We start from the raw sequence: 22191 nt of genomic DNA, 5'->3' as shown, positions 1-22191 counted from the left end.
CCAGACGCAGATTATTTCACAGGAAAGGGAGAAGCCAGGTATTCCTTTCTCCCCATCTCCCATATTTAAAAAGATGTTTCCTGTTGCTGACTCCATTAAAGATTCTTGGCGCACGGTGCCTAAAGTAAAAGGGGCTATTTCTACTCTGGCTAAGAGAACTACAATCCCTATAGAGGATAGCTGCTCCTTTAAGGAGGTTCATCAAGGTCTTCAATGGCAACCTGCAGTTTGTATTGCCACAGTAGCAAGTCCGGCATCTTATTGGTGTAATGCCTTGTCTGAATCAATTTTAGTAGAGACTACGTTGGAGAGATACAAGATAGGATTAAGGCTCTCAAACTAGCCAATTCCTTTATTTCTGATGCTAACATGCAAGTTATTAGACTGGTAGCCAAGATGTCTGGCTTCACAGTCCTATCCCGCAGGGCATTGGGGCTAAAATCTTGGTCAGCTGATGTTACCTCTAATTCCAAGCTTCTGGCGCTTCCTTACAAGGGGAAAACCTTGTTCGGACCTGGTCTGGCAGAAATAATTTCTGATATTACGGGTGGAAAAGGGTCTTTTTTACCGCAAGACAAGAAGAACAGACTCACAGGACATCAAAGTAATTTTCGTTCCTTTCATAACTTCAAAGGTCAAAAGTCTTCCTCTCCCTCTTCCAAGCAGGAGGAGTCCAAGTCTTCTTGGAAGCCCAGTCAGTCTTGGAATAAGGAGAAGCAATTAAAGAAACCCTCAGCTGAGTCTGTCAGCATGAAGGGTCGGCCCCCAGTCTGGGTTCGGATCAAGTGGGGGGCAGACTTTTCCTGTTTTGTCAAGCGTGGAGACAAGATGTCCCAGATCCTTGGGTTGTGGACAGTTTCTCAGGGCTACAAAATAGAACTTTCCCTCTCAGGGGCAGATTCCACCTCTCACGATTCTCTGCAGACCAGGTAAAAAGAGAGGCATTGTTGAACTGCATTAAGGCCCTTTTCTCCCTGGAAGTGATTGTTCCAGTTCCAGTAAGGGAACAGGGTTTAGGATTCTATTCAAATTTGTTTGTGGTTCCCAAAAAAGAGGGAATTTTTCAACCCATTTTAGACCTAAAGTGACTCTACAAGTTTCTCAGGGTACCATCCTTTAAAATGGAAACCATTCATTACATTCTTCCTTTGGTCCAAGAGGGTCAGTTCATGATGACCATAGACCTGAAGGACACGTATCTTCATGTTCCCATCCACAGGGATCATCACAAATTCCTGAGATACGCCTTTCTAGACAAACACTTTCAGTTTGTGTCTCTTCCATTGGGCCTTGCCACAGCTCCCAGAATTTTCTCAAAGGTTCTGGGGCTCTCTTGGCAGTGATCAGGTCTCGGGGAACTGCAGTGGCATAATAACTGGACGACATATTGGTTCAGGCGCCATCTTTTCAACAAGCAAACTCTCATACAGAGATCTTGTTGTCTTTTCTACGTTTTTCTACGTTTACATCAACTACCAGGGAGGAACTCAGAGTTCCTTAGCCATGAAGGAGGTGGCATGGATTATTCAGTGGGCGGAAGCTCACAATTGTTGTCTATTTGCCATCCACATTCCTGGAGTTGACAACTGGGAAGCGGATTTCCTGAGCAGACAAACATTTCATCCCGGGGAGTGGGCTCTCCATCTGGAGGTTTTCTCCAGGTTAACCCTTAAAATGGGGGGTGCTGGTGTTGGATCTGATGGCGTCTCGGCAGAACGCCATGCTTCCAAGGTACAGTCCACGGTTAAAAGATCCTCTGATAGATGCTCTGGCGGTTCCTTGGGATTTTGGTCTAGCCATACCTGTTTCCTCCGTTTGCACTCCTTCCACGAGTTATTGCTCGTATCAAACAAGAGAGAGCACCGGTAATTCTAATAGCTCCTGCATTGTCTTGCAGGATCTGAAATGCAGACCTAGTGAAGATGTCTTCTCGGCCGCCTTTGAGGTTGCCTTTGAGGAAGGACTTTCTAACTTAGGGTCCATTCCTCCATCCAAATCTTGTTTCTCTGAAGCTGACTGCTTGGAGATTGAACGCTTAGTTCTAAGCGTGGATTTTCTGAGTCGTCATTGAGACCATGATCCATGCTCACAAGCCTGTTACTCGAAAAATTACTATAAGGTATGGCGTAAATACCTTTATTGGTGTGAATCTAAGAGCTACTCTTGGAGTAGGGTCAGGATTCCTAGAATTTTGTCTTTTCTCCAGGAAGGTCTGGAGAAAAGGTTGTCAGTCAGTTCTCTGAAAGGTCAGATTTCTGCTTTATCTATTTTGTTACACAAGCGTCTGGCGGATGTGCCTGATGTTCAATCTTTTTTTGTCAGGCCCTGGTCAGAATCAGGCCTGTGTTTAAACCTGTTGCTCCTCCTTGAAGCCTTAATCTTGTTCTTAAAGTTTTGCAGTAGGCTCTGTTTGAGCCAATGCACTCCATAGATATTAAGTTGCTATCTTGGAAGGTTTTGTTTCTTATTGCTTTCTCTACTGCTCAGGGAGTTTCGGAACTCTTGACTTTGCAGTGTGATTTGCCTTACCTTCTCTTTCATGTGGAAAAGGTGGTTCTTCGTACTACATTGGGGTTTCTTCCTAAAGTGGTTTCGCATAGAAATATTAATCAGGTAATTGTTGTTCCTTCTCTCTGTCCCAATCCTTCTTCTCATAAAGAACGTCTGTTGCACAACTTGGATGTTGTGCATGCTCTAAAATTCTACCTACAGGCGACTAAGGATTTTCGCCAGTCTTCTGCCCTGTTTGTTTGTTTCTCAGGAAAGCTTAAAGGGACATGAAACCCAATTTTTTACTTTCATGATTTAGAAAGAGCATGACATTTTAAACAACTTTCTAATTTACTTCTATTATCTAATTTGCTTTAATCTCTTGATATACTTTGGTGAAAAGCATATCTAGATAGGCTAAGTAACTGCTGATTGGTTGCTGCACATATAGGTGCCTCACGTGATTGGCTCAACCATGTGCATTGCTATTTCTTCAACAAAGGATATCTAAAGAATGAAGCAAATTAGATAATAGACATAAATTGGAATGTTGTTTAAAATTGTGTTCTCTACGTGAATCATGAAAGAAAATGTTTGGGTTTAGTGTCCCTTTAAGGGTCAGAAGGCTACGACTACTTCTCTTTCCCTCTGGTTGAGAAGTATGATTTGTTTTGCTTATGAGACTTCTGGACAGCAGCTTCCTGTGAGAGAATTACAGCTCATTCCAGTAGGGCTGTCTCCTCTTTTTGGGCTTTCAAAGATGAAGCTTCTGTGGATCAGCTTTGCAAGGCTGCAACTTGGTCCTCTCTGCATACTTTTTCCAAATATTCCAAATTTGATAATTAAGCCTCTTTTGGGAGAAAGGTTCTTAAAGAGGTGGTTGGTGCCTTCTGTTTAGGTCTACCTGTCTTGTTCTCCCTCCCTGTTCATTCTGTGTCCTCTAGCTTGGGTATTGGTTCCCACTAGTAATTGAATGACGTTGTGGACTCTCCATATCTTAGGAAAGAAAACAAAATGTATGCTTACCTGATAAATTTCTTTCCGCATATGGAGAGTCCACGAACCCACCATTTATTAAGAGTTATTTTTTACTAAACCTCAGGCTCCTCTACGCCTTAGCTTTATTCTTTCCCTTTGGTCGAATGACTGGGGATTATGGGTAGGGGAGTGACACTTAACAGCTTTGCTGTGGTGCTCTTTGCCGCCTCCTGCTGGCCAGGAGTGATATTCCCACTAGTATTTGAATGTTGTAGTGGATTCTCCATATCCAGAAAGAAAATTAATCAGGTGAGCATAAATTTTGTTTTTACTGCAGTTATTTCCCAATATCCAAACTCCAACTATGATTTGCCTCATTATGACGTACCTAGGTGGCATTATGACGTAGCCGGGGTGGGGGCAGTGTAATATTTTCTAATATTATTATATAATTCTCTGCTATCCAAAGCACAAATTAATTGCATAATTTAACATAAATGTTTTTAATGATAATTTGTGCAAAAAAATTGGAACATTTTTAATATTAGCTAATTTTAGCTAATATTTTAGCCGAGTGGTGCACCGGCTAAAAAGGTCCTGGGGAGAACACTGCTATATTCCTCATACAACAGGGCTTGCCAGTGTCAGTCATAAAGTTAGTATAACGTGAATTGTTTTGCAGTTATCAGTTAAATACAACTAGGGCCAGATATGTAGCAGAGCTTGCCTTAATAACTCAGCAGGGTGCATTCCAAGTTATGAGAATTGGAAATTGCTCAATTTTCCAAGCTAAATCATTGAAAAAGGGGGCAAGCTAATTAATGAAAATATATTGCAAAGTTGTTTCATAAGTGAACATATAAAAAAAAAATCTTAAGGCGTTTACTGTCACTTAAAAGGTACAAGGAAATTGAACTTTCATTCAGACAGAAGCTACAATTAAAAACAAATTCCAGTTAATCTCCGTTGTCAGTTTAACTACTCATTGTATCCTCTGTTAAAACATAGGATAGAAGTGTGCAAACTGTTGGTAGAGTACTCAATACACATGCATGCTCCAGAGCCTACCTCTGTTTGCTTTCAATACCAAGAGAAGTACATTTTAAAATAAAAGTGTATTTTAAAGTTTAATTTCTAAAACCAGACATTAAAATCCAGACATTGCTGCATCATACTTGGCAAGGCGACACATTTCTTCATTTAGGGGAAATAACATTAATTGAATGTTTTTAGAACATTTATGGTTTCAGTTTAAACACAAACTCTTTAGTTTTCTATAGTTCTGCATGCATTTTATCTAAGAAATAAATAGTAAGAACATTTCCATAATTCATCAAAGGAAAAATAAGATGTCTGTGTGAAGCTGAACTGTTTAAAAAAAGTCACTGTACAGACCTGAGTTCTCTTTTTTTTTTTTTCTTTTTTTTTTTCCAGGGTCAAATAACTGTATTTGCAAAGTTTGGTGAAGATCTTCATCTCCCTGAAGATGCTGAATTTTACTTTATTTACAATGGATCCATTCAGAGGCACGTCATGTTTGCAGAGCGTCTCAATGCAAATTCGCTACGGTCTATTTTTCCAGGTCAGAGGTTTTACTGTTAGCAAATATTGTGAATTAACTTTTACGCTGTTATATGGCATTGCCTCTTAGTAAAACGTATATTTATTTGAAATTCATTGTGAGATAAGTTTGTATATTTATATGTTTTGGTCTCTTATTATTTTATCTTTTATATTGGACACTCTGGTTTTTAAAGGGACGCAGAAGCAAACATTCTTCCTTATGTTTATGAAAGAGCAGTAATTTAAATTCTCTAAACTCATTTTATTTTTGAAGTTTTTGTTTTTCTAGGCAATGTAGAAAGATTTTGTTTCGTTCAGGATCCAGGAACAATTCTAACCTTAAAGCTATGAGTTATAGGTACAAGTATCCAGCAGTTCCTCTAGATTGTACCTGACAGTTGGACACTATCCAGTTTGGTTGTACCCAGCAGGGAAATTAGGTTTACAACTTTATGCCAGTCACATTTGCCTTTTAATATAACATGCTTGTCCAGTAAAATGATGTCAGTACATTCTATTTTTATACCTGCCCACTTCTCTAATACAGCTACTTATTTCATACATAATATATAACACAAACTCGCACACACATATTCTAAAAAAAAAAATACTTATTTTTAAAGGGACACTATATTGTAAAATTAGGTTTCCCTTAATATATTGTCAATGACTTGTTATGCTAACACCAAATAATTAAATGTTATTTCAAGTACAGAAATAAACACAAGCAGTCGTTCTTACTAATTGAAACCACAATTCATTGTTTGCATGAACATGCCCATTCAAATGTGCTGAGTCCACAGGATAAATAGCCCTGCATATCTCTCTATACACAAAATTCATTACTTAGGTAGGGACGTCTTCATTATGGGTGGTTGTTTCAGTGAGCAAAACATCAAATTTTAATGCTTAACTAAACCTAAAGAACCATTTTCAATACATTTATTACTATGCAGCTGGTTTAGCAATTTATTGGAAACGTGAAAAAAAAATACAGTACACTGTCCTTTTAAATGCAGTCATTGACTCTCTATTTCCAGCACAAATACAATCTATTAGTATTTACTGCTGGTAGAAGGTTCCATTTAATATATATATATTCAACACAGTTGTTTAAAGTCTTAGAGTAGTTATTTTCTCAATCCCAATTAATTTAATCTTTACAGATATACAACAAGGGCTTTCCTCTTCTCACACACTCTATACCACTTATATTTTAAGTTGGCCAGATACCCAATTCCGTTTGAGTCTGTGTACATCAGTATATTGTGTAATACATGTGATAAAAAAGCTAAGGGATTACTTGAGAAATAAAGGATTGTAATAAAAACTAATTTACATTTACTTGCCAGATATTAGTGTAGATTTCTTGTCAATATACTAATAATATATATTTTTTTTATCTTTCAGGTCACAATTGTCCAGAGGGTGTTACAGTGACAGTGTGTATGTACACTCACGGCTACTCACCGGTCATCGTGGCTTGTAGTTCTATAACGTATGTGAAGGATATGCCATGTAATATTGCACATTTTCTTAAAAGCCATTGTGACAAACTAACACCAGTGAGTCATGAAACCATTCTCAGCCATTTTGGACTAACAGTTAAGGATCTTCAATTATTGGACCGAAATATAATGCTGTGTGTGGCCCATGAGGAACTAACTCCTTCCTGGAATATTCTTGGCTCATATGCTGAAAAAGGTAAAATTGTATTAAAGGTTCTTCTCTAACAAGTAGAATAGAGGTGCATTGTTTAGAGAAATACTTTAACGCCTAAAAGGGACATATAGAAGTGAAAAAATTATTTGTAATGTGTTATCGCTTGCATATAACTATACGTGTATGTGTTTAAAGGGACATTAATTAAATGCTAGCTATAACAATGTATTCAAAGCAAATATAAACTTTAGAATAGTATGAATACTTTTTTAAAATTAAATTAGTTATTCAAATATTGAATATTATAATTGTAAATGTTTCTACTTTAGTTTCTATAGTAATAAAGTGCAGCCATGTTAAAACCTAGGTTTTCCTATTATCTATCTCTTCTGTTGATTAAAATTAGGATCAGATGTAAAACAGGCAATAAAGAGAGTGTGCAAACAAGGCTTTCCACACATCCTTGTTTGCACAATCTCTTTAATTGTCTGATTTATATCAGCCCCTTGTTGTCCTCAACAGAAGCGTTAAGGGAATAAAGAGAAAACCTAGGTTTTAAAATGGTGGCATCCATTACTTTAAAAAAATTCAGTGGAATTTAAAAAAACAACACATTTTCAGAGTTACCCTACAGGAAAAGGAGACATAATAAAAGTATATTGCAATGTATGTTTACTGCACACAATTTAACGTTTTATAATGCAATCTCAATGAGTTTAATGTCCCTTTTAAAATTATAAAGTATATTAAGATTGCTTGCTTTGAGCAAATTAAGTTTAAATTTTACTTTCTTGTCCCTTTAAGGTGATATTCAAATATTAATCTTGCAGAGACAGAACTGTTATTTGCTTTCATGAGTTTGATTGTCAGAAATGTGCCCCACCTTACATTTCAATAGATAGGACGTTTGGATTACATACTGTAACTGGTATTCAAATGAAATGTTGCATTGCAAGACAGACAGGCTGATAATAGTTTTATATTTCAATCCAAAGGCTAAATAGGCACAAATCTAATTGGTTCTATAGACCATTAATATAGTAGGTGAAATATGTACTTATATAGCTTGTTTCTAAATATTACAACATTAGATGTGAGGAAAAAAAGTGAGGCGGCTACTGAGCTACTGAAGAAAAGTGAATTTATTCCATGTAAAAATACAGGTATACAAAAAGCAGGAAAAAGCAATAAGACACTACATACCAAGGAGGGAACAGCAAACTAACATGTTTCACGCACAATCGCGCTTAATCATAGTAGCTGAATACAAGTAGAAACAACTGTGGTACTTAAAGGGACAGCCAGCCAATCAAAGAACCCTGTTTAATTTAAAAAAACACAGATGTCACATCAATGTAAGAATTAAGGGTAAGCTGTCTCTGAAATCACCACAGATCAGAAAAATGTTAAAAACAACATTAATGTATTGAAAATACTTGAGAAGGATTACAATCTGGCAATTAGACACTATATAATGAAAACTCAATGATATTAGATATATATTCTATATTCTATACTATATTAGTTCATGATAAATACATGGATAAAGACATGCATATATGTAAGTTAAACAAAAAGAGTTTTCAATAGAGTGTAATCATGTTGTACTGACATACATACAGAACAATTCATCTATGTTAAATTTAGAAACAAAAATATAAAGAAAATAGAAAAATTCAAATAGAAAAATTAAAATGAAGATTAAGAATGAAGATTAAGAAAACAGAGCTGATTTCCAAAGCACGACCAAAATTCAAAGTATCCAATACAATCACGGTAATTCATATTGGTTGACGAACAGTCATAATACATAATAATATGAAATAATATATATTGATTATTTAGTAACCAAATACTTCGTTTAGTTTGAATTTTTAGTTTCTAACTTGAATTTTGAGAAATTGGTTAAAAGTTTCGTAGACTGACCATGTTATTCTCTGACATACTCCAAAAATAGGCCAAATGTGGGGCAAAACAGAATGGAATGCTGGTATGTAAGAATGTATGTGTGTGTGCATAAATGTACGAAGATCTACAATGTATACATGCAAACACATACGTGTGCCTACACGTGCATGTACACACATACACACATACACACACATACACACAAGCGTATACATGATGTGGGTTGGTGTGTGAGTAATGAAGTTAAATATTATACTAATATGAAAATATATGTATAACCATCCAAATACAACACACAATCACATATCTATTCTAAACTTACAAAAAACTTACAAAAAATCTTTGAGGAAATTAAAGATTGGAAACCACAGACAAAAGGTGAATTATCTGAGTCAATCAGTATAAATAGAAATACTCATACTGGTGGAAGTAAAAAGAACTACCTAGACGAGTGCAGTGTGGTTTTCTCTACTCAGTTCTCCCCGCAGTATAACTCAATATGTGCTATTTTAAAGAAACATTTACATTTATTAAAGGGTGATGACATATTACAGTCTTATATAAAAGATTGTAGATTTGTTGCCAAAAAGCCACCTACACTAGCCTCTAAACTTTCACCTAGTCTAGTGAGATCAAATACCCAGCCCATTGACAATTGGCTCAGAGGTGTGGGTAATTTTAGGGCACATCTCTCTAATTGTCTCACCTGTGAGGTTATGGATTTCACAAGGAGTTTTCACAGCAATACAACCAACGACTCCTTTGATATCAATTTCTATGCCACATGCCTCACTAGTAATATAGTCTATTTACTAGATTGTCAGCTCTGTGGAGCCCAATATGTGGGTCAGTCGAGCAGATCTCTCAGGGACCAGGCTAGGGAACATCTCAGGGATGTCAAGAATTTTAATAAGGATTCAGCAGTAGCAAAGCACTTTAATCTCTATCACCTTACAAATATACCAAAGCTGAAAGTTAAAGTAATAGATATAGCTAGAACCCCATATCGTGGGGGCGATATATGCAAGGTGTTAGACAGAAAAGAACTTTTTTGAATCTATAAATTGAAAACTCGGTACCCTCTGGGAATGAATCTGGAATGGGACATGAGATATTTTGTGGATTAGAATAGATATGTGATTGTGTGTTGTATTTGGATGGTTATACATATATTTTCATATTAGTATAATATTTAACTTCATTACTCACACACCAACCCACATCATGTATACGCTTGTGTGTATGTGTGTATGTGTGTACATGCACGTGTAGGCACACGTATGTGTTTGCATGTATACATTGTAGATCTTCGTACATTTATGCACACACACATACATTCTTACATACCAGCATTCCATTCTGTTTTGCCCCACATTTGGCCTATTTTTGGAGTATGTCAGAGAATAACATGGTCAGTCTACGAAACTTTTAACCAATTTCTCAAAATTCAAGTTAGAAACTAAAAATTCAAACTAAACGAAGTATTTGGTTACTAAATAATCAATATATATTATTTCATATTATTATGTATTATGACTGTTCGTCAACCAATATGAATTACCGTGATTGTATTGGATACTTTGAATTTTGGTCGTGCTTTGGAAATCAGCTCTGTTTTCTTAATCTTCATTCTTAATCTTCATTTTAATTTTTCTATTTGAATTTTTCTATTTTCTTTATATTTTTGTTTCTAAATTTAACATAGATGAATTGTTCTGTATGTATGTCAGTACAACATGATTACACTCTATTGAAAACTCTTTTTGTTTAACTTACATATATGCATGTCTTTATCCATGTATTTATCATGAACTAATATAGTATAGAATATATAATATATATCTAATATCATTGAGTTTTCATTATATAGTGTCTAATTGCCAGATTGTAATCCTTCTCAAGTATTTTCAATACATTAATGTTGTTTTTAACATTTTTCTGATCTGTGGTGATTTCAGAGACAGCTTACCCTTAATTCTTACATTGATGTGACATCTGTGTTTTTTTAAATTAAACAGGGTTCTTTGATTGGCTGGCTGTCCCTTTAAGTACCACAGTTGTTTCTACTTGTATTCAGCTACTATGATTAAGCGCGATTGTGCGTGAAACATGTTAGTTTGCTGTTCCCTCCTTGGTATGTAGTGTCTTATTGCTTTTTCCTGCTTTTTGTATACCTGTATTTTTACATGGAATAAATTCACTTTTCTTCAGTAGCTCAGTAGCCGCCTCACTTTTTTTCCTTTGACTTGCGGCTGTCCACCGTTTTTTTTGGGCTGGCTCCATACATTTTTTTTCCCCTCCTACACTGAGTGGGTCCGCTTTCTACAGTTTCCACTTACCCGGCGGACGTGTTCAGTAGCAACACCTACTACCACATAACATTAGATGTGAGTTTGGAAAATGGGACCATATAGTTTATTTATTTTTAAAATATTTTACCAGGAAGGATACATTGAGATTTCTCTCGTTTTCAAGTATGTCCTGGGTCCACAAAACATTGCATTGATACAATAGGGTACAATAAAATTCAAAAACAATAATAATACACAATAGATGCAAAAATTTTACATAGAACAGGTAAGAAATATATAATCAACCATGACAGGTGCATTCTGTTTTGAGATATGTAGAGAGGGATCTCTTAAAGGATATTAGGCTTGGGGAAGGTTTGAAAGTGTGCGGGAGGTCATTCCATAACTGTGGCGCTCGGTAGGAAAAGGAGGATCGAGCTGCTTTCTTTTTGTATTGAGGCAAGCTAAATAATGTGCTGGTACTGGATCGGAGGTTATAGGAGGTGGGAGTAGCCGGGGAGAGCATTCTGCTCAGGTAGGGTGGGAGCTTCCCAGAAAGGCTCTTAAACACAAGGCAGGAAAGATGGAGGGTGCGTCTGGATTCCTGCGTCAGCCAGTTTAGTTCTTTTAGCATGTCACAATGGTGGGTCTTGTAGTTGCATTGTAGCACAAAGCGGCAGAACGAGTTATACAATGTATTAAGTTTATTAAGGTGAGTTTGCGGTGCAGGTGTGTATACTACGTCCCCATAATCCATGATAGGCATCAGCATTTGCTGTACAATCTTTTCTTTTACTGTAGGGCTGAGGCAAGATTTGTTTCTGTACAGGGCACCTAGTTTTGGATAAAGTTTAGATGCAAGTTTTTCTATGTGGAGGCCAAAAGATGGATTTTGTTTTGATGCGTAGATGGGAATTTTGTAATTTGTGTAATTTAGGCCCAGTTCCTAAGATCATTGTGACAGTTTTGTCATTGTTTAGAAAGTTTGTTTTTTGAGATCCACTTTTCTACCTCTGTGAACTGGTCTTGGAGCACTGCTTCAAGCTGCGGCAGATCAGATTTGTTTGCATAGATTACCGTGTCGTCTGCGTAGGTGTACAGTTGAGGATTTGCAGACATTAGGCAAATCATTTATAATGTGAATAGTAGGGGGCTGAGAATGGAACCTTGGCGAACACCACACGTGACTGAGAGAGGGAGGGAGTCACTGTTAGAAACAGAGACATATTGTGATCGATCCGATACATATGATCTAAACCAGGTTAACGGACGATCAGCAATACCAGAGTTTTTTAGTTTGAGCAGTAGTATGTCGTGGTCCACTGTGTCAAAAGCCTTAGCAAAATCAAGGAAAATAGCTCCAGTTAGGTCTCCTTGTTCCATGCCAGTTTGGATGTTGTTGCAAACTTTTAGGAGGGCAGTTGTAGTGGAGTGATTTGGTCGAAAACCTGATTGATCAGGGGTCAGATAGTTAGAAAGTTGGTAATACTCGCATAATTGCATATGGACGCATTTTTCTAAGATTTTGCCAGTTTTGTATTTTTAAAAGCTTTCTGAAAAATAAATCTCTACTTTTATACGCCGATATTTCAGAAACTTTTTAAAAAACTGTGTTTGCTATAGCAGCTTTGTGTACATGAGTTTATAGGTTGCATCCAGGCTTGACAAATCGTGGGTGCCGTGTTGCCATATTGCACTAGATTTGGTGATCATTTTATTATTATTTACTTGTATTGTGTTGCAAAATCCGTAGCACTGGTTACAGAGATAGGGGTATACAATAACAAAGATTTGTGATAAGATACATAAACATAACTGACTAAACAAATCTAGGAATATGGCTCTGCTGTGAAGAATAGAGTCTCCAACTGTTAGCGAAATATCAGGTGTTGGATGTCATTTGTAAGTATGTTCATGCCATAGTTTGGACATGGTACTCAATGTTATCTTCAACTAAAACAGCATGTTCTAAATGTGCTTTTTCCCCCCACTGGACTCAACTGTACACAATCATAACTTTGTTAGTTTGACTTAATAATTAAACCAGTTTTACAAAACTTTCTTTATGCAATAAAACAAAACAGAAAACAAACTTAACTTTCTCTTGTAAGATGTATCGAGTCCACAGATTCATCCTTACTTGTGGGATATTCTCCCCTACAGGAAGTGGCAGAGAGAGCACCCACAGCAGAGCTGCCTATATAGCTCCCCCTTAGCTCCACCCCCCAGTCATTCTCTCTGCCTGCTAAACTGCTAGGAAGGGCAAAGAGGAGCGTGGTTACAAAAATGTTAGGTTTTTATTTTCTCAAGCAAAAGTTTGTTATTTTTAAATGGTACCGGTGTGTACTATTTACTCTCTGGCAGAAAAGGGATGAAGATTTCTGCAAGGAGGATGATCTTAGCATTTTGTAACTAAGATACACTGCTGTTCTCACAAGGGCTGAAGAGTACAGGAAAACTTCAGTTGGGGGAACAGTTTGCAGGCTAAACTGCATTAAGGTATGTTCAGTCTATTTTTTTCTAGACAGACTGTTATTTCTAGAAAAGGCTGGCAATATCCCCATGAGGGAAGGGTAAGCTGTATTCAGACACTTGGATAGGAATTTCAGCTTGCATGAAGGGCTCATTAGTTACTGGTGACACTGTTTGGTAAAAACGTTTTTGTTTATTCAGTGATTGATGCAATTATAATGTGTTTTTGAAGGGACTAAAAGGGTCATTGTGGCTTGTTTTTGAGTTTTCTAACCCACATGGTTAATTAAGGGACACTCTAGTGTTTGTCTGTTAGGCCTCAAAACATTGAGTGAGGTGGAAGGGGCCTATTTTCGTGCCTCAGTTGTGCAGTTTCTTTTCCTCTGAGACTTCTAACTGCTTCTCCAGAGGTTCCTGCCGTGTTTGAGGGCTGTTAAAGAAGTTTTTTCCCCACAAATTGTTCTGAAGGTCAGGTAGGAGCAACAGCAGAACTGTGGCAAAGTGCTGAAAGTCTTTTTTACTGGTTTTGATGTTTTTTCAATCCGGTTTTGCCATTAAGGGGTTAATTGTTTATTTGCATAGCTGTGCAAAGTTACTAAGGCTATATGATACTACTGTAAAAATTTCGTTATGTTTACTGCTTTTTTACACTGTTTTGCAGAATTTGTGCAGCTTTTTTTCTCTTAAAGGCACAGTACCATTTTATTTCTAAGTGTTATTTACTTTGATTACAGTGTTTCCAAGCTTGCTTGTTACATTACTAGCCTGTTTAACATGTCTGACACCAAGGAAAATCCTTGTTCAATATGTTTGGAAGCCATTGTGGTACCCCCTCTTAGAATGTGTCCCAATTGTACTGATATGTCCATAAACTATAAAGAACATATATTAGCACTTAAAAATAGAGCAATAGATGATTCTCAGTCAGAAGTAAATGTGTCACAACCAGTAACGCCCGCACAAGTGACGCCAAGTACCTCTAGTGCGTCAAATTAATTTATTTTACAAGACATGGCCACAGTTATGAATACAACCCTCACAGAGTTTTTCTCCTGACTGCCTGGTTTTCAAGGAAAGCGGGACAGCTCTGGGTTAAGGAAAAATGCTGAGCAGTCTGACGCTTTAGTAGCCGTATCTGATATGCCCTCACAATGCTCTGAGGTAGGGGTGAGGGATTTGTTATCTGAGAGAGAAATTTCTGATTCAGGAAAGACGCTTCCTCAGACAGATTCTGATATGACTGCCTTTAAATTTAAGCTTGAACACCTCCACTTATTGCTCAGGGAGGTATTAGCGACTCTAGATGATTGTGACCCTATAGTGGTCCCAGAGAAATTGTGTAAGATGGATAAATACTTAGAGGTTCCTGTTTACACTGATGTTTTTTCCAGTCCCTAAGAGGATTGTGAATATTATTGCTAAGGAGTGGGATAGACCAGGTATTCCGTTCATTCCCCCTCCTGTTTTTAAGAAAATGTTTCCCATATCTGACACCATGCGGGACTCGTGGCAGACAGTTCCTAAGGTGGAGGGAGCTATTTCTACTCTGTCTAAGCGTACAACTATACCTATTGAAGTCAGTTGTGCTTTCAAAGATCCTGTGGATAAAAAATTAGAGTGTCTCCTGAAGAAAATTTTTGTTCATCAAGGTTTTCTTCTTCAACCTATTGCGTGCATTGTTCCTGCAACTACTGCAGCTGCTTTCTGATTTGAGGCTCTAGAAGAGGCTCTTCAGATGGAGACTCCATTAGAAGAAATTTTGGACAGAATTAAGGCCCTTAAATTGGCTAATTCTTTTATTACAGATGCCGCTTTTCAACTGACTAAATTAGCGGCAAAGAATTCAGGTTTTGCCATTTTAGCACGCAGGGCGTTATGGCTTAAATCCTGGTCTGCTGATGTGTCATCTAAAACTAAACTTTTGAATATCCCTTTCAAAGGAAAGACCCTATTCGGGCCTGAACTGAAAGAGATTATTTCAGACATCACTGGAGGGAAAGGTCATGCCCTCCCTCAGGATAGATCAAATAAGATGAGGACCAAACAAAATAATTTTCGTTCCTTTTGGAATTTCACGAGTGGTCCCGCTTCAGCTTCCTCTGCTGCAAAGCAAGAGGGGAATTTTGCCCAATCCAAGTCAGTCTGGAGACCTAACCAGGCTTGGAACAAGGGTAAACAGGCCAAGAAGCCTGCAGCTGCCTCTAAGACAGCATGAAGGGGTAGCCCCCGATCCAGGACTGGATCTAGTAGGGGGCAGACTCTCTCTCTTCGCTCAGGCTTGGGCAAGAGATGTTCACGATCCCTGGGTTCTAGAAATTGTGTCCCAGGGATATTTTCTGGAATTCAAAGGCTCTCTTCCAAGGGGGACTTTTCACATTTCTCGATTGTCTCTAAACAGACAAAGAGAGAGGCGTTCTTACGCTGTGTAGAAGACCTACATACCACGGGGGTGATCCGCCCAGTCCCAGTCCCAAAAGAGGAACAGGGGCTAGGTTTTTAATCAAACCTGTTTGTGGTTTCCAAAAAAGAGGGAACTTTCAGATCAATCTTGGATATCAACATTCTAAACAAGTTCCTCAAAGTTCCATCATTCAAGATGGAGACTATTCGGTCTATTCTACCTCTGATCCAGGAGGGTCAATATATGACCACCGTGGACTTAAAGGATGCGTATCTACACATCCCTATTCACAGAATTTTCACAAGGGTGCTAGGGCCCTTTCTGGCGGTTCTATGACCACGGGCATAGCAGTGGCGCCTTATCTAGACAACATCTTATTTCAGGCGTCAACTTTCCAGCTATCCAAGTCTCACACGGACATTGTGTTGGCTTTTCAGAGATCTCACGGGTGGACGGTGAACATAAAAAAGAGTTCTCTCTTCCCTCTTATAAGAGTTTCCTTCCTAGGGACTCTGATAGACTCGGTAGAAATGAAAATATTTCTGATGACGGTCAGAAAATCAAAGCTCTTAACCACTTGCCGAGCTATTCATTCCATTCCTCGGCCATCAGTGGCTCAGTATATGGAGGTAATCGGACTCATGGTAGCTGCAATGGACATAATTCCTTTTGCCCGCCTACACCTCAGACCACTACATCTATGCATGCTCAAACAGTGGAATGGGGATTATGCAGATTTGTCTCCTCAACTGCATCTGGACCAGAAGACCAGAGATTCTCTTCTCTGGTGGTTGTCTCAGGACCACCTGTCTCAGGGAATGTGTTTCCGCAGGCCAGAGTGGCTCATTGTAACGACAGATACCAGCCTGCTAGGCTGGGATGCAGTCTGGAACTCCCTGAAAGCACAGGGCTTATGGTCTCGGGAGGAATCTCTTCTTCCGATAAATATTCTAGAACTGAGAGCGATATTCAATGCGCTTCAGGCGTGGCCTCAGCTTGCTGCGGCCAAATTCATCAGGTTTCAGTCGGACATCATCACGACTGTAGCTTATATCAATCATCAAGGAGGAACAAGGAGTTCTCTAGCGATGATGGAGGTAACCAAAATAATCCGATGGGCAGAGGATCACTCTTGCCATCTCTCAGCAATCCACATCCCAGGAGTAGAGAACTGGGAGGCGGATTTCCTAAGTCGTTTTCATCTGGGGGAGTGGGAACTCCATCCGGAGGTATTTGCCCAGCTGATTCAGCTATGGGGCACACCAGAATTGGATCTGATGGCGTCCCATCAGAATGCCAAACTTTCTTGTTACGGGTCCAGGTCCCAGGATCCCAAGGCGGTACTGATAGATGCTCTAGCAGTGCCTTGGTCCTTCAATCTGGCCTATGTATTTCCTCTCCTTCTACGTCTGGTTGCCAGAATAAAGCAGGAGAGAGCTTCGGTGATTCTGATAGCACCTGCATGGCCACGCAGGACTTGGTATGCAGACCTAGTGGATATGTTCTCGGTTCTACCATGGACTTTGCCTCGAGGCAGGACCTTCTAATTCAAGGTCTGTTCATGCATCGAAATCTAATTTCTCTGTGTCTGACTGCTTGGAGATTGAACGCCTCATTCTATCAAAGAGTGGTTTCTCTGAGTCGGTCATTGATACCCTGATTCAGGCTAGAAAGCCTGTCACCAGGAAGATCTATCATAAGATTTGGCGCACATATCTTTATTGGTGTGAATCCAAAGGTTACTCGTGGAGTAAGATTAGGATTCCTAGAATATTGTCTTTTCTCCAAGAAGGTTTGGAGAAGGGATTATCAGCTAGTTCCTTATAAGGACAAATATCTGCTTTCTCTATTCTTCTACACAAACGTCTGGCAGATGTCCTAGACGTTCGAGCATTTAGTCAGGCTTTGGTCAAAATCAAGCCTGTATTTAAACCTGTTGCTCCGCCATGGAGCCTAAATTTAGTTCTTAAAGTTCTTCAAGGGGTTCCGTTTGAACCTATGCATTCCATGGATATTAAGCTTCTATCTTGGAAAGTTTTGTTTTTAGTAGCTATCTTTTCGGCTCGAAGAGTTTCTGAGCTATATGCTTTACAGTGTGATTCCCCTTATCTTATTTTAAATGCAGATAAGGTGGTTTTGCGTACCAAACTTGGGTTTCTTCCTAAGGTTGTTTCTTATAAGAATATCAATCAAGAGATTGTTGTTCCTTCACTGTGTCCTAATCCTTCTTCAAAGAAGGAACGTCTGTTGCACAATCTTGATGTGGTTCGTGCTTTAAAGTTCTATTTACAAGCAACTAAAGATTTCCGTCAAACATCTTCATTGTTTGTTGTTTATTCTGGTAAGCGGAAAGGTCAGAAGGCTACGGCTACCTCTCTTTCCTTTTGGCTGAAAGGCATCATCCGTTTGGCTTATGAGACTGCTGGCCAACAGTCTCCTGAAAGAATTACTGCTCATTCTACTAGAGCTGTGGCTTCCACGTGGCTATTAAAAATGAGGCTTCTGTTAAACAGATTTGTAATGCAGCGACTTGGCCTTCGTTTCATACTTTTTCCAAATTTTACAAATTTGATACTTTTGCTTCTTCGGAGGCTATTTTTTGGGAGAAAGGTTCTACAAGCAGTGGTGCCTTCCGTTTAAGGTCCCTGTCTTGTCCCTCCCTTCATCCGTGTCCTAAAGCTTTGGTATTGGTATCCCACAAGTAAGGATGTATCCGTGGACTCGATACATCTTACAAGAGAAAACATAATTTATGCTTACCTGATAAATTTATTTCTCTTGTGATGTATCGAGTCCACGGCCCACCCTGTTTATTAAGACGGGCATATATATTTTTATTTTTAAACTTTCAGTCACCACTGCACCCTATAGTTTCTCCTTTTTCTTCCTAGCCTTCGGTCGAATGACAGGGGGAGGGTGGAGCTAAGGGGGGAGCTATATAGACAGCTCTGCTGTGGGTGCTCTCTCTGCCACTTCCTGTAGGGGAGGAGAATATCCCACAAGTAAGGATGAATCCGTGGACTTGATACATCACAAGAGAAATAAATGTATCAGGTAAGCATAAATTATGTTTTTTTTCAAGGCTACTGTTGTATGTACAAGATAAAAAAAACAAGAAAACCTTTTGCGCACTATGTCCCATTAAAGGGACAGTCTAGTCAATATTAAACTTTAAAGATTCAGATAGGGCAATCAATTTTAAGCAACTTTCCAATTTACTTTTATCATCAAATTTGCTTTTTTCTCTTGGTATTCTTTGTTTAAAGTTATACTTAGGTAGGTTCATATGCTAATTTCTAAGCTTGAAGGCTGCCTCTTATCTCAGTGCATTTTGGCCGTTTTTCACAGCTAGATAGCGATAGTTGTGTGCCATATAGGTAACGTTGTGCTCACTCCTGTGGAGTTATTTATGAGTCAGCACTGATTGGCTAAAATGCAAGTCTGTCAAAAGAACTGAAATAAGGGGGCAGTCTGCAGAGGCTTTAGATACAAGGTAATCACAGAGTTAAAAAGTGTATTAATATAACACAATAAATGAAAGATGTAGCAGGCTTAGCCCTGAAACGCCAGCAGGTTGCATTTACGAGAATTAGAAAATCCACACTTTTTAAGAGCTAAATTACATGAAAAGGGGGCAAAATAAATACAATAATATAATATATATTGCAAAGTCGCTTGCTTATTCATAACTAAACTCTTTATATAAAAATCCCAAAATGTTTACTGTCCCTTTTAATCTACTACTACTGTGTATGAACTATCATGTCAGGTAGTCTGTCAATAGTTGAAACAAAATATTTTGCATGTGTTTATATAGTATACAAACACACACAGGTAGCCTACATTTTTTGGTCTGGGTTCTACATTCCAAACACATTATTATAGTTCTGGCATCTGCCTAGGTGCTGACTTGATAAATAAGAATGTTAGAAAAGCGAGAAGATTGGTTTCTGATTCAAATGTTTGTTGTCAAAGGAAATTAAGGAGCCAGTTGTAGAGTTTTTAAGAGGCTGGGAATGGTCTTTGTAAGTAGCTATATGTATATTTATTTAAAATATAGGCTATATCCTATGTGTCTTACATTCAGTATAGAAGAAAAAGGAAGGAAAGCCTTGTGTGTAATTTTGCCGTGTTCAGTTAGAGATATAAATAATCATATTACATTGCCATCTTCAGAATTACATTGATTAGTAAATTATATATTTTCAAATTCCTGTACCTTAAAGAGATACTAAACCCAATTTTTTTTTCTTTCATGATTCAGATAGAGCATGCAATTTTAAGCAACTTTCTAAGTTACGCCTATTATACATTTTTCTTTGTTCTCTTGCTATCTTTATTTAAAAAAGCAGGAATGTAAAGCTTTGGAGCCGGCCCATTTTAGGTTCAGCACCCTGGATAGTGATCGCTTATTGGTGGCTACATTTAGCCACCAATAAACAAAGATAACCCAGGTTCTGAACCAAAAATGGGTTGGCTCCTAAGCTTTACATTCCTGTGCTTCTTTTAAAAAAATAAATAAAAAATAAAGATAGCAATAGAACGAAGACAAATTGATAAAAGGAGTAAATTAGAAAGTTGCATAAAATAGCATGCTCTATCTGAATTATTAAAGAACAAAATTTGGGCTTAGTATCCCTTTAAATCAGGAAAGCCACATGTGACCCTTTGCACTCTCTTTGCAGTTCCAGATTAAAAAAAAAAAAAAAGCTGGGAATGTGTGTCATAGTTGTCGTTGTACCAGGAAAAAACGTAACTAATATATGTGCTTTAGGGACTTCTGGTTGTTGGGCAAACTCAAATGATATTAAGCTAAAATTGGCTAATATTCAAAATTGTCAAAGCTTATTGCCCATATTATCATTGAATAAATTGATGTTAAATTATGCAAATATTTTGTGCTTTGGATATCTAAAAATGTATAATATTAGAAAGTAGGGATGTGCATTCCGATTGTACGGCACTGTTCTTTAAGCTCTTAAGGACCAGCGCCGTACAATGTACGACACTGCTGTCCTGGGCCTCGCTAACAGTGGCAAGATTGCGCTATTTCTGCATGCCCCAAGAGTGGGGCAGTGCAGAAATAGAGTTGCAGAGTTACTGAGTCCCTCTCTGCATCAGGTAGTGGTTGTTCAGATCGTTGGTGGTGTTGGAGGGTTAGGAGGGAGGCGGAGGGGCGGGAACGGGTGGGACCGCTAGCTACGCTACGGTAAAAATAAATGCTTAGAATGGGAAAGAGGGGGGAGGAATAGAGATGGGGGGTCCTAGAGTGGAGGGGGGAATAGAAGGTAGGGGAAACAATCTTGGAGGGGGGGGGGGGTAAATGAGGGGGGGGAGCAGCTACACTACAGAAAAAAAAGTGTAATTTTTTTTTTATAGGGAAAAAAGAAAAATTATAGAAAACTGGGTAATGGCAGACAGCTGCCAATACATAAGATGGCAGAAATTAGTTAGAGGGGGTGGGATTGAAATAAATCTTTTTGGGAGTTATCAGGGAAGTGTGAAGGTAAGGGGGTAAATATACACTGAAGAAAATAATAATAAAAAAATAAAAATATAAAAAGCTCTAAAACTGCATACTGGCAGACTGTCTGTCAGTACCTAAGATGGGGGTGACCAGTGTGTGTGGTGGGGGGAGGGTGGGAAGAGAGAATTTTGAGAGGGATCAGGTAGGGATCAGGGGGTGGAAAGTGACAGGTGGGAGGGTAACTTCTTCACTAAAGATAGCGGATTAACCCCTTCACTGCTGGGAATAATAGAAGTGTTGTGTGTAGCTGCAATTAAGCTGCCTTCTAATTACCAAAAAGCAATGGCAAAGCCATATATGTCTATTTCTGAACAAAGAGGATCCCAGAGAAGCCATGATTGCACAAGCGGTATGTAAATCATTTCAGTGAGAAACCTAAAGTTTGTGAAAAAAATAACATTTTTTTTTTATTTGATCACATTTGGTGGTGAAATGGTGGCATGAAATATACCAAAATGGTCCTAGATCAATACTTTAGGTTGTCTACTAAAAAACAATATATAGTTTTGATGGGTAAAAAAAAAAAAAAAGGCTCTTTCTGTTTATATGGAGTGATGGCAAAAATTTAAAAAATGCTCTGGTCTTTTGGGGGAAGTTTTAGTCTGAAATGCCTGGTCCTTAGGGGTTAAGATCAAGATTTGCACAGATCTTAGAGTGTTTCATTTTCACATCTATAAAGATCCAAATGCCCAGAGTGGTCACCTTCTTCTGCATTTGGATACTAACATAATATCTGAATGCACATGTGTATTAGAAAGTATTACATTGCCCCTACCCGACTATTTTATAATGCCACCCGGGTGGCAAACTTTTCTGTGGAGAAAATTGATTCTTAGAACCTGAAGTGCATCCTGCTGACTTCTCAAGGCTGTAACCTTGCAATATAATTGTCCCTATTT

The 22191-nt window shown here is 38.3% G+C and overlaps 1 protein-coding gene across 2 annotated transcripts in view; it reads left to right on the top strand.

Moving 5' to 3' along the window:
* The window catches only part of ARHGEF28 (Rho guanine nucleotide exchange factor 28), an 813355-nt gene that overhangs the window by 159982 nt on the left and 631182 nt on the right, over positions 1 to 22191 (top strand). For both annotated transcript variants that reach the window (XM_053701420.1, XM_053701419.1), the window contains exons 3-4: positions 4903 to 5050; positions 6442 to 6735. In XM_053701420.1, coding sequence (XP_053557395.1) covers positions 4903 to 5050; positions 6442 to 6735 — 442 coding nt within the window. The remainder of the gene's footprint in view (positions 1 to 4902; positions 5051 to 6441; positions 6736 to 22191) is intronic.

Source organism: Bombina bombina, chromosome 2, assembly GCF_027579735.1.
Source record: "Bombina bombina isolate aBomBom1 chromosome 2, aBomBom1.pri, whole genome shotgun sequence".
NCBI classification, from domain to species: domain Eukaryota; kingdom Metazoa; phylum Chordata; class Amphibia; order Anura; family Bombinatoridae; genus Bombina; species Bombina bombina.
Note: the sequence above shows the minus strand (reverse complement) of the source record. Positions and strands in the feature narration are given on the sequence as shown.